The sequence below is a fragment of the Carassius gibelio genome, chromosome A6 (assembly GCF_023724105.1).
Source record: "Carassius gibelio isolate Cgi1373 ecotype wild population from Czech Republic chromosome A6, carGib1.2-hapl.c, whole genome shotgun sequence".
Taxonomy (NCBI): Eukaryota; Metazoa; Chordata; class Actinopteri; order Cypriniformes; family Cyprinidae; genus Carassius; species Carassius gibelio.
The window spans coordinates 26565336-26582854 of record NC_068376.1 but is presented as its reverse complement, the minus strand read 5'-3'; the positions used below and the strand labels follow the sequence as shown (position 1 = coordinate 26582854).

The following is a 17519-nucleotide window of genomic DNA, read 5'->3' as shown; positions in this document are numbered from 1 at the left end:
ACGAAGACAGTACTTGGCTTTGAATAAACTAATAAAAAACTATTTAATTGTGATTTTAATATCTTTTTTAATCATGGTGCACCGTGCGGAGGCTGCACATATCTGCGCATATTTAAGTCATTATTTTTCACCCATGTAAATTGTAATTCAGATTTGTTAGTGAGTAGGTACACTTGATTGTATTACATTAAGAGTCATTTAAATTATTTCTGTACTATTGGGGTTTTAAATGCTAAGGTTATTGGTTTGTTGTCTAGATTAGAAAACACATCTTATAGTCTGTTTACAGTGGAGTTAATATTACACACCTGTCCTTTATTACTCATGATCTTTTTTTCCCTTTCCCTTTTATAGTATTTACTTTATATTTAAGTTAGACTTATACTAATTAGCGCTGATCTTTGCTGTTTTTGGTTTTTAGAATGTTTAGTATCATGGCAAAATGTCGTCGATACAAATATTGAAATAAAACATGCATTTTTATTGTTCGTTTTTTTACACAATGCTTTCAATAAGTAAATAAATAAAATATACCCCTCTAATATTTTTTTTTTTATTTTTTATATAAGTTCAGTTTAATCCAAAGATAAATTAATCAAACATTTTAAACACAGTTGAGGGTTACTTTTAAAGTAACTATAGGCACTTTATGATATGAAAATTATAATTAAAATTTTTAATAAAAATAAATGCATTTAATGTTTACCGTCAGCACACAATTTGTATCTTTTATGCTTATTCTAAAAACAGCTCCATTGTATTTACAATGTGGGCTTGGCTACAACTATACAGTCCCTCATTTCATGCAATATGCAATTTTTTTATAAAACAGTGAAGGAAAACAACGGATTATAATATTGTCATGTTACCTACCGGTCCACAATCACCTTAAGTTCTGTACCAACGACATGCACAATTTGTGTGCGTACACTGATTTCCAGTCGACAGGTCCGCTGAAACATATTTATTATGTCTGACCACTTCTTTCTTCTTTGCAATAAGCTGACTGACTGTGTTTGCTCCAGCGACACATGCACTGTTGAATCCTTCCAAGTCTACAGGTCTCAAATAATAACCTGTTTTCTCCCGTGAGAAACAGGGGTGGATGATGCAGCAGGAGAGAAAAGACAAGTTCTCACCTGTCAAAAAACTTGCTCAAAGCAACATATTTAAAACATTTTCCTAGAAAACGAATGGATTAAGCAGTGCAATTATTGACTAACAATGCCTAAGGAATTATTGGGTAGCTCAGTAAAAATGTAGACATGGTTTACAGAGACCTCATATGTCTCTTATATATTTACCAAGACACCATTTATGAGGCCTCATCATTTGATTTTCTTTACTTCAGCACTCTTTATTATTATTATTATTATTATTATTATTATTATTATTATTATTATTATCTGCTTTCTCCATGCATCAATAACCACATCATATGATTAACCTGCCTGCCTGGGCAGTTCTGGTGTGACAAGTTTACCTCAAATGTTTGAAAATGTGTAAATGAGTCTGTTCATGTCAAAGCAGACAGGTTTTCTTCTTATTATTATTTTAACACTGTGGAAGCCAATTTAAAACATGCACCATGCAGCTAAACATGTCTTTTAGCATTTATATGATTATTTTTTAATGCAGCTAATTGTTGCTTTCATATTGACCTAATGTGTTACACAATATAATGCAAAAGATGTAATATTCTAAATACAATATAAAAGTCATAGTAACTAAATGTATATGTTAAATTTATCTTCCATAATTTAGATAATTTTGTTGTTATATCATTGGGCACAATGTATTACTGATGTCAACATGCCAGCCTTGTTTAAAATATCTCATCTCACTATAGTGTCTAATTTATAATTTGAGTTACACTGAGAGTGTAGTAAGATAACTGGCCCTTAGCACATACATAAGAGTTAGATCATTTCTGTCTTACACATCAATAACATTGTCTTTTTCATAACTTAACATTTTAAACTATGTTGCTGTGGGAACCACTCTTGGAAAGCAAACAATCACATGCACAGTTGTTTAAAATTATTTATCTTCAGATTTTTATTTATTTATTATTATTTATTTTGTATCAGATCATGAAGATGCAAAAATTCTTGCTACAAAAAATACAAACTGTTCAAACAGATAATTAATTAACTAAAATATGATTTATGTACATTTTTTGATAGAATGCAAAGCAGAGTTTGATCCCTTTAAATAAATTTATTACAGGGGTTAAAGTTTAGGGAACAAGACCAAAATAAAAAATCTAGCTATTTCATAATTTAAAGAGTAAATAAAGAGATGCAATACATTTGAATAGCTGTCATAATAAACACTTTAAATTTTAACTTTCATGAAACATTTATAACAAACAGTAAAAAAAAAAGTAAAGTTTGACGGATTGGTCGACTGGCCAATGACGCGAGGCCTCCAGCAGCACGTGACAGGGGGTGGATCACGTGTCAACGGAAGAAGGTTTGTTTTTCCTTTGGAAAAAAGTCGAGGAACAATGTTTGGAAAGACGACTTTTAGTTGTATTCTGTTTTGCCCTCAAATGCAAACAAACAGTCTTAAATAGGACATTAAATATTTCGGTACACCGAAACTATTTTGCCGCGTCTTAAAGCTTGTTTGACGCTCCGTTTGGAAATCTTGAAGCTGCAGAGATTGCAAGGAGGAAGAAGGGAATTTCGAAGGGACGAACCGAGAGAGATTAAATCAGAGCTTTGCAATGTGTTTCAACTTAATTCGGATACACATGGAATCACGTTTATATTTTAAAACACAGATTAGTGTCTGTGTCTCATTAATATCATAATTGGGACTTATCATTTGCTATCAAGAAGCTCAAAATGGCGGAGGGCTGGCCCATCCCCCAGGCCCTGCTCCTGCTCCTGCTCCTGCTCGTAGTGAGTGTTGCGGGCCTGGACACTTGCCCTTCTCCCTGTACTTGTTCCGCTGGTCCAGGTGCAGCACAGTTGCTGGATTGCAGTAGGAAGAGACTGACTGCTGCAGCTCTGGAAGCTCCGGTCTGGATCACACATGCGTGAGTAACAGAGCAGATGTTTACATGCTCTGGAGATGGTCAGCCTCCAGCAGTTTGCGGATTCTGCACATGTGGACAATACTGACGCACAACTGACAACTGACTGTTCACATTTGTTAGTTTAGTGCAATTCGAGTTAATATTTATGATTTTTTATTTTATTTTATTTGGCATTATCTTGAAATGTCACATGATTCCTTGTAGAAACAACTTTTCTCTTTCTATAAAATAGTGTAATATGTTTTTATTTATTTTTACTATAATAAAATAGTTTTTTAGTAACAAGAAAGCATCTTGCACTGGTTGGAGCAAAGGCACCCCCTCCATCTACAGCATTCTGTTTGATACATGACAATCTAAGGTCTTTAAATTACCAACATATCCAAAACTTTTTTTGCAAAAAAAAAACTTAATAGACATGCCTTCTGCCCTCTCTCATTGATAAAAAAAAAAAAAAATTGTTTTAGTAAGTCAAAGACCTATTAGTATATATCTAAAAATGTCCACCAATGTTGTGGTGCAGAGGTTTTTTTCCCTGTGAAATCTTTTAAAGTAAACATATGAATGATATTTTTTTGTAAGTGAGAGCAAATAGATAAGCCTTTTGTAGTTTTGGGTTTATAATAGACTTTATTGTTCTGTAAAGTTGTTTCTTTTTTTAGACTTGTTTTTCAGGTTTTAATAAATTTTCTCTGTGAATTTAGGTTTATGAATCAGAATGAACTTACAGAGCTGCCTTTTCTTGGAGATGTCTCATCCAACATCACAGCGCTGTCGCTGTAAGTTTCCCTCTGCGTTTCATTCTTTTTCAGGCTTCACTGTTGTGTATAGCTGGTGAAATTGCTCCAGTTGCTTCTGTAGTGTCACGCAGTTGACTGAAGTGTTGAAGTGGATTATGTGATTGATTACTATTTTACTTTTCATTAAGAGTAAATGTATGTTGATATGGTTCTATAACGATCTGCTGTTCATTTTCAGTGTCCATAACCGAATCTCTGAAGTTGTGGCGGAGCAGCTGTTGCCATATTCATCTCTGGAAAGTCTGGACTTGAGCTCTAATTCTATATCTGAGCTGAAGGCCGGGTCATTCCCTCCCATGCAGCTGAAACATCTGTGAGTTTTTGTACTCAAGCTCGTCTGAATTGTGCACCTTCATAAGACTGTTCAAATTCTAGGTACATTAAGAGAGCTTTCTGAAGTTCTACTTTTCCCTTGAGTTAAATATCACTTGTTGTTTTGATCTTTTTGTCATTGAGTACTGGATGTTTTTCTTGGTGTTTCTGATTACTTTTGGGGCTCACGGATATTTGTCTGTTTCCTCTCTCCATCAGAAACCTGAGCAAAAATAAGATAAGTTCCTTGGAGCCCGGTTGTTTCGGAAACATCAGCTCACTTCTGGTGTTGAAGATAAACCAGAACAGACTCTCTGTGCTGCCTGATAAAGTCTTCACCCTCTCTCAGCTCCAAGTCTTGTGCGTATTCATGGCTAATGAATAGGATGTTTTTGCTGTGCTAAATTAGATTGTGTCTGACAGGATTACTGCAGCTAAATGCACCTGATATTATTAAGTGGGGAGTTAATTTCCCTTGTTGTCTTGTCTTTCTCCGACGGTTAGGACAGTAGTTTGGATTTTCTCATTGTAATGTGCCCCTCTTCATGTTTTGTCACTTTTACAGAGAGTTGAAGCGCAACAGGATTCGTGTGGTGGAAAGTCTCATTTTCAAAGAACTGAAGGCTCTTAAATCGTTAAAGATGCAGCGCAATGGCATCACAAAGCTGATGGATGGAGCTCTCTTTGGTTTGGAAAACATGGAGGAACTGTGAGTCAGTGCTTCCAGGGTTTCAGTAGATCATTAAGTGTTTAAATAGAAAAGATATGTAGCTAGAAATTGCTGTTTGCCAAAAAATACTTTTTAATTATTTAAAATATATATATTTTTAATTATTTTACTTTAATATATATTTATTTATTTATAAAAAAAATTATTTTGCCAAAAAGTCTGGACAATCATTTATTTATTTTATTAGTATTATTATGATTTTATTTATTTATTTTGGCTATATCACTCAACTTTAAATAAGACTTGGCTTTAATAGTATTTGTATTTTATATATTTTTTCTATTTAAAACCATATATCTGAACCTGCAGATTATTATAATCCCCGCCCCCCCCACTTTTAAATGTGTAATTGTAGTTTATATTTCACATGAATCAAAGTAGTGATTTATGGGTGATGTGTGCTCTGTTCTCTGCCAGAGAGTTGGAGTATAATAATCTGACCGAGCTGAATAAGGGCTGGTTATATGGCCTGCACATGCTCCGGATTCTGCAGGTAAATCAGAACAATATTGGACTCATCCGAGCCGATGCCTGGGAGTTTTGCCATCGCCTGGAGGAGCTGTGAGTCTCTTTTTTTTTTTTTTTTAGAGGTGCTGTATTTGATTGTTGGCTCTCAGATAATGCATATGTGTGTGTTTTGATTCCAGGGATTTGTCCTTCAATCACTTGAGTCGACTGGAGGATTGGGTGTTTTCTGGTCTCGGTCTCCTGCAGAGTCTCAACTTGGGGGACAATCAAATCTCACACCTGGGAGAAGGAGTGTTCAGCAGCCTGGCTAACATCCGCACATTGTAAGATAACACACTTTTCACTTCTGTCTCTCATTTTATGCAGATAGTTTTGGTAGCACTATATAAAAAGCCTTAAGTTTATGTATAAAATGCATTAAATATTAGTTTTTTCTGCTGTGCCAGTCAGGACAGCAATTCAGGTTTTAACTTGCCCTGCCAAGATTTTCATTCATCCCACAAAACACATATACATACACACACACACACACACACACACACACACACACACACACACATACATATATATATATATATATATATATAAGCAACATATAAGTGTTATTTTTCTTAATAAAATATAAATACTACATGTTTTTTAAGTTGCCGTAATAGCTGGAAGTATTCAAGTTCTAACAGTTTTGCTGGTAAATTATGGCATACATTACTGATTTTTCAGTTTTTTGTTTCTTATGATATTCAAACATGCCTGTATTTGCTCTCAGATAATAAACAGGTGTGTTTGTGTAACCAAATGATCTTGATGGAAAATAGAAGTAGCACTGAGCTCTATCTCTGTAAAATAAAAAGAGCCACTAATTACGAAGAGATACAGTCTATCCCTGTAGTTTAAGCCCTATATGAATCCTTCTAGTTTAGTTTCATTTCAGCTTACCCCACAGAAAAAGAGCACATTCAAACATGCCCACTTCTCATAACCTCAGCCATGTTCCTTTGGCACAGTTGGAAAAGTGATTTCAGCCTTTTAAAATCAGCAGTGCGTGAAAACACGCTCAAAATACTCCCACGTACAGTACCTTCTATTATACATGAGAAGCATACACAATGGCGCTGAACTGCCTAGAGCCCTGAAACTCAAGTCTCTGTAGATGTACAATCACCAAATAAACCAGCTCTGACATTTTCGATTGATAACAGAAAGCATGTTCTACAAAGCAGCAGTTTGAAAATATTCTGATGGGTCGCTCTTGATGTTTGTTCATTCCAGGGACATCCGAAATAATGAGATCTCTCTTGCCATCGAGGACTTGGTTGGCATGTTTGTGGGTTTGAAGAGGCTGAACTCGCTGTGAGTCTGTTGGTGGATACGAGCTGTTTGATCTGACTCAGAGATGTAAAGTGTGGCTTGACATGTGCGTATATATGTGTGTTTTCCAGAGTTCTACAGAACAATAAAATCAGGACCATCACTAAGAGAGCGTTTGAGGGGCTGATGGAGCTGGAGCATTTGTGAGTCTCTCTTTCAGCCTTGTATCTCTTTTATAACTCAGAAAATGACATTTTTCTGTATTCTAAACTTTCACAGCCTGTTTGTTTTGTAGTCAAGGACAGGCACAGCCTTCCATAAAAATATCGAAATAAAATAATAACATCTGGAAGAGTTTTTATATTACTCCATCCAGTAAAAACGAGAGCTGATGTTTTCAAAATACTATGAGACATGAAGTCACATCACAACATTCAAAGCAGCAGATGTTTTGTTCTGTATTCTTCTGTAAGAAATAAATTTGTTATTGCGAGATAAAGCCTTTTTTTAACACCAAGGCAGAAATAGGCTTCCATAGTTCCATCGAAGAGGTAATGTTTACTGGATTCAAGTGAAATCGAGCATCAAACCTTTATAAAATGTAACCGAAAAGACTCATTTCTGTAAGTCATGTTTTAAACCCGTCTCTGTGAAATACTCTAGGTTATAGATCCATAAGGTTATGCTGTTATATTGTTCTTATTTGTATTTGTATAAAGACAATATGACTACACTGAAATCCAATATAATATAATCCAGTCCATTCCATTATTCAGCGCACACACAAATAATGTAAATAATCTATTAATATTTGTTCTGCAGGGACCTGAGTAAGAATGGCATCATGTCTATTCATCCTGATGCTTTCACTCACTTAAAACTTAAAACACTGTAAGTCATTCTTTGCTTTCTACAGACTGTATGTATTTTCTGTATCTTTGTATATTTCTGTAACAGTGTTTGTATATTAGAATAGTATAGTGTGTTCTCAGTAATGCTTGTATTGTTGTCTTCCTCAGTGATCTGAACACCAGCAGCCTCCTGTGTGACTGTCAGCTGCAGTGGTTGGCTCAGTGGTTGATTGACAGTCAGTTCCAGCAATCCTGCGTTGCCGTCTGTGCTCATCCCTCCTTCCTGGCAGGATCTAGTGTGCTTGCTATTAAACCAGAGGATTTTGTCTGCAGTGAGTGACCTTACAGTAACAGAACTTCCATGGCGCACTTTTCTGTTTTGTGTGTTGTGCCAATAAAAACGCGATTTTATGAAACTTTAAATTGTAGTTCTTTCATGCATTGAGCTCTCTTCATTGTCTCACTCACAGATGACTTCCCTAAACCCCAGATCAGCGCTCATCCCAAGACCGCTGTGGCCTTGCGTGGGACCAACATCACTCTAAACTGTTCTGCTTTCAGTAGCAGCGATTCTCCCATGAGCACCGCCTGGCGCAAAGATGGAGAGGTGCTGTATGAAGCTCAGGTGGAGAACTATGCTCGGTACCAGGATCACCGCCTCCTCTACACCACCGTACTCCACCTGCTTAATGTCAATTTCACAGATGAAGGCCAGTACCAGTGTGTGGTCTCCAACCATTTTGGATCCAACTACTCCACTATGGCCAAGCTCACTGTTAATGGTTAGTGCTTCATCAAAATTGATTGTTACTTAAACAGCTTTCGTCCTGCTTTTTCCTCTGTCAGATCTTATTCAAAAAAGTATTTCTATAAGGCAAAAATGTCTTTTTTTGGAGATTGTTTTGCAAAAAATAATTCTGAGTGTTTGCTGGTGTCAGATTGTTAATTTAAAGTGTCGTTTATGCGATCATCTGCAGGAATCCTATCCTTTGTTAAGCAGGTTGCCACTTGTTTTTTCCCTTGACTTATTTACCCCTCATTTCTCCATGGTTGTTTTCAGAGCTCTGTCAGTTAAATTTTCCTTGTCTGTTGAACAAACATAGCAGCCCTCTGGGATGCGGACCTCAGCAATTTTAATTATGCTGTTTATATCGGTTCATGATACTGATGGAGGAGCGGATTTGTAAGCCAATAATTGAATATAACAATAACAGAATCTGTAATAATACTGTAAATGCACATGGTGCTGTTTAGGGTTTGATTGGCCAATGGCTTGTTTGTTTTTGTACTAGCCATTTAATCAGGGAATGAATTCTGTTGTCACGTTTCATGAGTAGAAAATGTTGTTAATATTAGCGTTATAGAACATTATCAATTTTCTTACAATTATTTTAAGGGGGTAAATAACTATTGTACAAGGTTGAATAAGATTAATAAAAAGACTTATTTTATTATTTAATATATTATATTAAAACCCATACCACTTGAATGGAAAATAAATAATAATATTAATAGATGTAGGCAAACCAATTTCCCTTTTTTAAAACAAAGTTTATAAGGTAACAGTGTAAAATAAAAAAAATGTTTAGGCCAAAATAGACTAATCCTTTTTTTATCATTGTTATTAAAAAATAAGAACAAAAATACCGTTACAAAAACACATAATAAACAAATAAAAAAAACAGTACTTTATTTTTCAGGTACAGTAGGTGTATTTAGCAGCAGCATTCAAGAAATTGCATGAACAAATATATATATATATATATATTTATTTTTTGTTGCGTTTTTTTATTAACATTTAAGGGGATAGTTCATCCAAAAAAGAAAATTGTCATAATTTACATAATGTTTGTTTAAACATTTAAACATGAATGAATTTCTTTCTTTTGTTGAACATACAAGTTATTTTGAAGAATCTGGGTATCCAAACAGTTGCTAGTCCCCATTGACTTCCATAGGTATTTTTAACCCCCTACTATCACAGTCAACAGGGACCAGCAACTGTTTGGTTATTCACATTCCTCAAAATATTCTTTTGTTTTCAGCACAATAATTTTTTTTTATACAGGTTTGGGACAACATGAGAGTGAATAAATAGGATGAACTATCCCTTTAATGACAAGCGGCAGCATGTTTAGTACTATTACTCTGCTGTCACTTTAAGACCTGCATGCATCTAATATACAGTACTCACTCAAAAAAAAGCATATGTCAGAACAGTATGTGAATGTTTAACCACCAAGGCTTTAAAGCACTTCCAAATTATCTACTTTTCTGATTGCGACGTGCAGTGTCTTGTGAGTGCAACTCTAGCGCTGAGTTAAGAATTGATGTGAGTCTATGTTGTGTTGTACGGTATATATTGAGGGTGAGGCGGCATAACTACAACTGATAGAACGAGCGCTGTAGCACGATACTATGATATTTCTTCAAAAGCAGACTGTGGAGACATTTTAATAATGAATCAGATATTCATATACCATGGTATTTATGTTGTACTCTATTGTACTTTTAGAATAATTACTATAATATTTGAATTACTATTATACATGAAAGAATCATTGTAATAACTTTTGTTATAATAAAGCTTTACAAGTGAAGTCTGAAGTTTCAGGCCTTTCTGGAATTACTTGCGTAGAGCAGTGAAAATAACTCTAATTGCTTTTTCCAGAGCTCCCCACCTTCCTGAAGACACCCATGGACCTGACCATCCGCACCGGTACGGTCGCTAGGTTGGAGTGCGCTGCGGAGGGACACCCGACACCGCAGATCGCCTGGCAGAAAGACGGTGGTATCAATTTCCCTGCAGCCCGTGAAAGAAGGATGCATGTCATGCCAGATGATGACACTTTTTTCATTGCTAATGTGAAGACGGAGGATATGGGCGTCTATAGCTGTACAGCCAAAAACGAGGCGGGCACCCTGTCAACCAATGCCACTCTTACTGTGCTTGGTATAGTTTTTTACCATGGTCTGATGGCCAAAATTTCTTTTGAATTATTTACATATGATAGTAGTTTAAAAATGAATTGCCTCTGGTCTGTTTGACAGAAACCCCATCCTTCCAGCGCCCTCTAGAGGACCGTAATGTTGCCCGAGGTGAGACTGCTGTCCTCCAGTGCATAGCACGTGGTAGTCCTGCGCCCCGTCTCAACTGGACCAAAGACGATGCCCCGTTGGTGCTGACGGAACGTCACTTCTTCGCCGCAGCCAATCAGCTCCTCATAATCGTAGATGCCAGCCCTGGTGATGCAGGGAAATACACGTGCATCATGTCCAACACGCTTGGCACGGAGCGCGGTCATATCTACCTCAGCGTCTCACCCTCAGCCAACTGTGACCAGGTGACCAGCATATACAGTCAGGACGGATGGACAACAGTTGGCATAGTAGTGATGGTGGTCGTCTGCTGCGTCGTCGGCACATCGCTTGTGTGGGTCATGGTCATTTATCACATGAGGAGGAAGAGTGAAGACTACAGCATAACAAATACAGGTCAGTGCACAACTTTCCTTGTATTAGTTTAAATAATTAAGATTAAAAATAATATTAAAAACCACACACACATATATATATATACGCATATATATATATATATATATATATATATGCGTGTGTGTGTGTGTTTTGATTGTTATAGCCTATAATTTCTAGTTAATAATAGAAAACAGTAATAGAAAATAATGCTAAGTCATAGGGCTTTTGTGAAATGTTGGTAATTGGTAATGTTTCCCTTTTAAAATTCCCTTTTTTGAATGGCAAGGTGTGATTAAATGATCAACATAGTTGCAGTTCTCAAATAATCACAATTTGGATATTATGTTTTAAAAGTAACGCAATACTATTTAACATTACTTTTCATAAGTTGTAACAATGTAGTGAAATTAGTTACATTTTAAGAAATTGTGTTTGTTTTTACTACATTTTTAATAATTTGGAAAGTAGAATAACGAATATTATCTTTATAAAATATACTTTATTTTAAATGTATTATTTTAATGAAATATTATGTAATTTAAATAAATGCTATTTACTATGAGATATATATGTATTTATATATATATATATATATATATATATATATATATATATATATATATATATATATATATATATATATATATATATATATATATCCTACCCTACCTAGTATTTAAAATAGCCATTATAACGGTTTGAGCATAGATCAATAATTAAATAATTTGAAGTCTAAGCACAAAAATGACATTAATTTTAATGTATAAATCTCTTTGTTGGTGTATTCCAGATGAGATGAACCTACCAGCAGACATTCCCAGTTACCTTTCATCTCAAGGTACGCTGTCCGAGCCTCAGGAGGGCTACAGTAACTCCGAGAATGGAAGCCACCAGCAGCTAATGCCGTCTCATGCTAATGGTTACGTCCACAAAGGCACTGACGGTAATGTCACCCTGTGTTCCTTCAGAAAGGCTATAACAACTGGTATAGTTTCTGTACATCATTATAATGGAAGTATAATGCTATCGTGTTGTGATGTGTTTCTACAGGAGTATGTTATGGTGAAGTGAGCAGTGATGTTGATCCAGATGCTAATGGACTAGGTAGTCGAGTGGGCTCTTTCTTTGCAGGACGTAGCAGCTTCCACCGGAGTGAACCCAGAGAGGGACAGGCAAATGTCCATAATGGTAACGTTAAGTTTTACATTTTTATATTCTGTCATTTACTCACCCTCATGTCATTGCAAAGTGGGCTGTTTGTCCCACCAGTTGACCTCATTGATGGCTAATGGGTTGTTGTTTGACTAGTCGGCTGTCTTGACCTTTGTTTTTAGGTGGACCAGGCCCTCTAGTCATCTGTTCAGACTGCTACGACAATGCCAACATCTACTCGCGCACGCGTGAGTACTGTCCATACGCCTACCTGACAGAGGACGACTCACTTGTGTCTCAGATCTCTCGGGATGGACACCAGAGCAGCCATCAAGAGCGGGATCAGCACACGGAGCACGCAGATGCGGCACTGGAGAGTTTTATAAGTCAGCAGAATGCCTCTGTGTTCCTCACTAACCATGAACCACGACTACCAGCGTCACAACACTATAGCACTGGTGAGATGAACCACATATTCTTATGCACCTCATTTCAGTTGTATTTCCTATCAGTCAAGCAATAAGCCACAAGAAGCCATGGTTTAAAGTAAATTTATAACAGTTAAGGGATGTTGTTAGAGTGCATAACAACACCCCTTAGCTGTTATAATTTCACTGTAAACCACGCTTCATGGGGCTTATTGCTTTTATAAAACAGTTATTATATATATTTAGTAAGGTTACACAGAATAAAACAGAACAAATAAAGTATAATGACATAAATAAAAACAGTATTCTACCACCAAACAATGTAGTTCCTCAGAAACAGTTGTGGTTCCAGAAATGTAGTCGCCGAGCAACACACAGAAGTAAACAAAGGTGTATGTTTGTAGTGTAATTTACACCAGCTTCCATCGCTGCTCAATTAATCAGAATCAACCGGACCGGACCTATCCGTTTTATAATATTCCTTTGTTATTCAGTTCAGTGATCTCTTACCTAGGCAGCATTTTTAGGAGTTAATCTAATACGTTAAACTTAAGATACTTGGTTTTATAGGATGTTTTGTGCCAAATCTAGTTTCTTTTGGCTTGAGGCAGTTCCAGAATGCAGTGAGACAAGCTAAATCAGAAAAATTTCCATTTTCAATGTAATTTAATTCATACTTAAATGCATCTATTTCTATAATATGGTATAATTTGTATATACAAATATGAATGAAATATATTTACTTTTTTTAAATTTTTTTATTTTTAATGATTTGCTTCACATAATGAACACTAGTAGTGTGGCATGCATGAGTTATTACCATGTTTGCTCATCATGAAGAGTGGTTCAAAGTAGATTTTAGCTATTTTTACTTGCCTATGCATACAGTGAACAGAGAGTCTTCTCAGAAGGGATGGGAACTGATCTAGTGCATGCACTTATTTTCACCGTCTCTGTTTTTCTTGTCTCAGATGTGCCAAGCAGGTCATTTTGGGATGGTGAAGAAACCCACTCTTCTATCCTCACCCAGGGCTCAGTTACTGTACACAAGCCCCCGATGGGTCTGTCCGCAGGGGACGGCCGAGAGGACAGGAGGGGGGCACTAGAGGAAGGCTCATACAGGACTAACCCACAGGAAAGCACCTCCGCACCCACATAAAGCTAGCCAGCACTGTCTTCCCTCTAAACATCACCACTTTGTCTTTCAGTCACCTCCCAGTGCCCTCAGCCCACTACCTCCTTTGAGAAGCCTCATTGTCTGCCAAATGAAATGCCTCTCTCTTCAATGTTTACACTGCCTCTCTTGTCCCTCCCCTCCGTCTGCCTTTGTAGCTCACTGAGATGTGTGTGTTTTGTGGAAAACTCTTTCAAACATCCTGCCTTCACCATTCCTCAGCTAACGGACTGGTTTGAGCCCTGAATGTAACATTTCCAAGAGCTCCTCTAGTCCTACCGTAACGTGTGATGTACAAATTATACCACGTTTGGTTTTCCCGCCTACTTAAGAGTGTTGAACCTGTTTGCATATGCCAAAGCTTGGCCCAGACTCCCCTATAACTTGCTTTTGCTCTGGTACAAAATCTGTACGAATACTGACTGTGAAGACTGGACTGCCAAAAGAGGGCAGTGATGTTCTCTGAGTGATGTCAGAGGGCCAATTACCTGTGTTGCATTTCTTATTCCTACTGGCAAGCGATACGGACTGATGACCAATAATGTTTAAACAGAGTTGACGGCTTTGTTGTTTCCACTGTTATTCCGGAGGTACTGTTATTAATCATTAATAATGCTTTTTTTGTGTTGTGTTTCTCACGAACCTAAACACATTCCTTAATTTCTCTTTCTGTTTTAAGGGACTATAACAGACAGTAATAAAAATGTTGCGGATATGTTGCACCTTTGACAATCTGGCCGGGACAGCCTTATACAAATCATGATATGCTAACTTTTTACACTTTTATTTTATTTTTTTCCTATATTAAGCTTATGTGTTGTTACATAATTTTTTGCATTCTTGCAAATGCGCATCTAATAGAATTGCAAATTTATTTGATTGATCGGTATGACTGAGCACCAGTGGAGTGCTTTTGGGGCGGAGCTACATTCTCACTGACCAATAGGAGAGTGGGGGAGCATTTGAATTTTTTTTTATGCAATTCCATTTGGTGCCCTAGTAGTGTAGAAATCACTCAGTTCATCTTTAAAATGCGTGTATGCTGCATTTGAAATCCGTTGTTACTGCTGGATCAAACTGGTATCGTCTTATTGAGTTCTTTGCCTTTTTTGTTGTAAAGCTCATATAGGTGTTCAGATCATCGTCTTAATTTGAGGTCATTTTTATTGTTTTGGCCTTAGAAGTACAGCTGGATTTAGATATTTTTTGCCTGTAAACATTGTCTTAAGAGCCTGTGTTCAAAACCTAAGATACTGTCTTGCTGCCCACTCATGAAAACGGACACCTTTTAAAGAAACTTTCAAGGCACTGTAACATCACGTCACGTTCACAGATTCACAAAATGTATAAATTGGAATGTATTTTTTAAAACTAATGCCGAAACTGCATATATAGGATCTTAGTGGACCAGATGTTATGCAACAATTTGATTCAAATATGCTTTTATGCCTTCCTACCTCTAGATCAGCATTTTTCAGGTTTCCACTACATAGTTTTAAAAGGTGCACAAATTTACACATGAATTCGCCAAGCTGACCAACAGAAAGCTACTTTGTTTAAAAGTGATTGTGTGAGCCGTTCTTTATTCATCGCTATGCTATTGACAACAGATATTGGACCTTTTTTTGCTTGCAAAATGTCACTGATGTTTCGCTAATGTGATCACTACAAGGCTGCGTATTTTAGAAGTGGCATCTGATTAGAGAGGGCTTCATGATTCGCTATACTAGTGATAATAGACCTACTTTGCCAAAGTTTAACTAATGTGACTGCGCCGGAAGATTTGAATTCGCATCAATGCTTGATGATCCAAACCATGTGTGTGGATCCCTGATTAAATGTTGACCATTCTTTTTGTAAGAAAGCTCCACAACAAATCAGTACACTGATATTTTGCACCATCTGAGCATACAAAAGCTGTATCTTGCATTGTAGCAGATATTTATGGTCACTGTCTTTTAATAGAAAATATTTATTTTCAACCACTTCCCAAAATGTAATAACTTACCCCCTGATTTGCATATTAATTTGTTGCATTGTGCACAATCTCTTGCCTTGCTGTTAGCTGTACAATGACACTAATCCGAGACCTTGATGTCAAATGATGCGTCTGAAACCCCCCTGCGTCGGTTTCCCTTGTTGAAAGGAAAGGAGTGTCATCAGTGGCTTCCAGCCACGCTAAAAACCTCTTCATTTTTCAAATGACTGTTAATGCTTGCGGGAGATTAGCGCAAAGCAGTTTAAAATTGAATCGTGGTTTTATTTTACTCTGAATTATTTGGGACTTTGTTTGAATCTTTAGAAATGGACAAGTGTGATTTTCACTTTCAGTTCTTTTTGGTTTACACCAAAGAAGATTCACAAACCAAAGTTTAGCCTTAGTGCTTTGACAATATTTAAATGCTGCTTTTTATGTTTTGTAATTTTTTTTGTGTGTATTTCTGTATGCTGTACCTGTACATTCTGTAAAGCATGTATAAAGAAAATTGTTTCAGAAAATTCTGACATTTAGCTGATATTTAAACAATAAAAAGAATTCAGATGCATCACGGGTAAAATAAACTTATTAATGGAGCTAGCTGAAGTAAAAAGTACTAGCTACCACTCATATTTTAACCCTATAAAGCCTACTGTATCATATTTGATATGCACATTTCTAAAGTCCAAATCTAATGATTTTTGTAGAGTAAACATAAAAATGCATTTTATTTTGTGAGTTATATTTCATGATCCATGTCATACAGGTGCTGGTCATATAATTATATCATCAATAAGTTGATTTATTTCACTAATTCCATTCAAAAAGTGAAACTTGTATATTATATTCATTCATTACACACAGACTGATATATTTCAAATTTTTATTTTAATTTTGATGATTATAACTGACAACTAAGAAAAAAAACCAAATTCAGTATCTCAGGAAATTAGAATATTGTGAAAAGGTTCAATATTGAAGACACCTGGTGCCACACTCTAATCAGCTAATTAACTCAAAACGCCTACAAAGGGCTTTGAATGGTCTCTCAGTCTAGTTCTGTAGGCTACACAATCATGGGCTAGACTGCTGACTTGACAGTTTTCCAAAAGACGACAATTGGCACCTTGCACAAGGAAGGCAAGACAAAAAAAATCATTGCAAAAGAGGCTGGCTGTTCACAGAGCTCTATGTCCAAGCACATTAATAGAAAGGTGTAGGGAAGGAAAAGATGTGGTAGAAAATGTGTACAAGCAATAGAGATAACTACACCATGGAGAAGATTGTGAAACAAAACCCATTTAAAAATGTGGGGGAGATTTTCATTTTGAGCTATTCTTCAATGTATTCATATTGCTTTGGGGTGGAGGGGGGTGGTTGTTATTGTAAGTGGATAGTTATGTCACAGCTCACTTAAAGTATTGGTCTCATTTATGCTAATATAGTGAACTGCAGAAGTTTTCACTGAGTTTAAAAGGGCGCAGACTTATTTGAATCCCTCTAAAAACCTGAAGTGGCAATTCTTCTTGCCATCCTCCGAGAGATGTTCTGAGAGAGAAATTATAGTTGTGAGATCAAAGTACACCTCTGCCTGCTGCTTACCCTCTTTACTCAGCTTTATCAATAATTCATTCAAACACTAGACTCACTTTGGATTATTACACTAGTGGAACAAGGCCTGGCCGAGCCACTGTCCTGCACAGAAACATCTCAGGCTATTGCCTTTGTTTTAGATCTTAACTGAGACTAGACTAGGTTTAGAACAACCAGTAGATACATAAGCTAGTTTATTTGT

At 36.4% G+C, this 17519-nt stretch overlaps 1 protein-coding gene across 1 annotated transcript; it reads left to right on the top strand.

The window, feature by feature from the left end:
- The first annotated feature begins 2433 nt into the window (after positions 1-2433).
- LOC128015896 (leucine-rich repeats and immunoglobulin-like domains protein 2) lies at positions 2434-16292 on the top strand. The gene is made up of 18 exons (XM_052600136.1): positions 2434-3046; positions 3751-3825; positions 4025-4159; positions 4378-4518; positions 4724-4867; positions 5306-5449; positions 5536-5679; positions 6626-6706; positions 6796-6867; positions 7487-7555; positions 7684-7847; positions 7986-8297; positions 10187-10468; positions 10567-11010; positions 11783-11935; positions 12043-12180; positions 12327-12602; positions 13544-16292. The coding sequence occupies exons 1-18, from the start codon at positions 2853-2855 to the stop codon at positions 13729-13731; spliced, it is 3156 nt and encodes a 1051-aa protein (XP_052456096.1). The 5' UTR covers positions 2434-2852; the 3' UTR covers positions 13732-16292.
- Positions 16293-17519: the final 1227 nt, after the last annotated feature.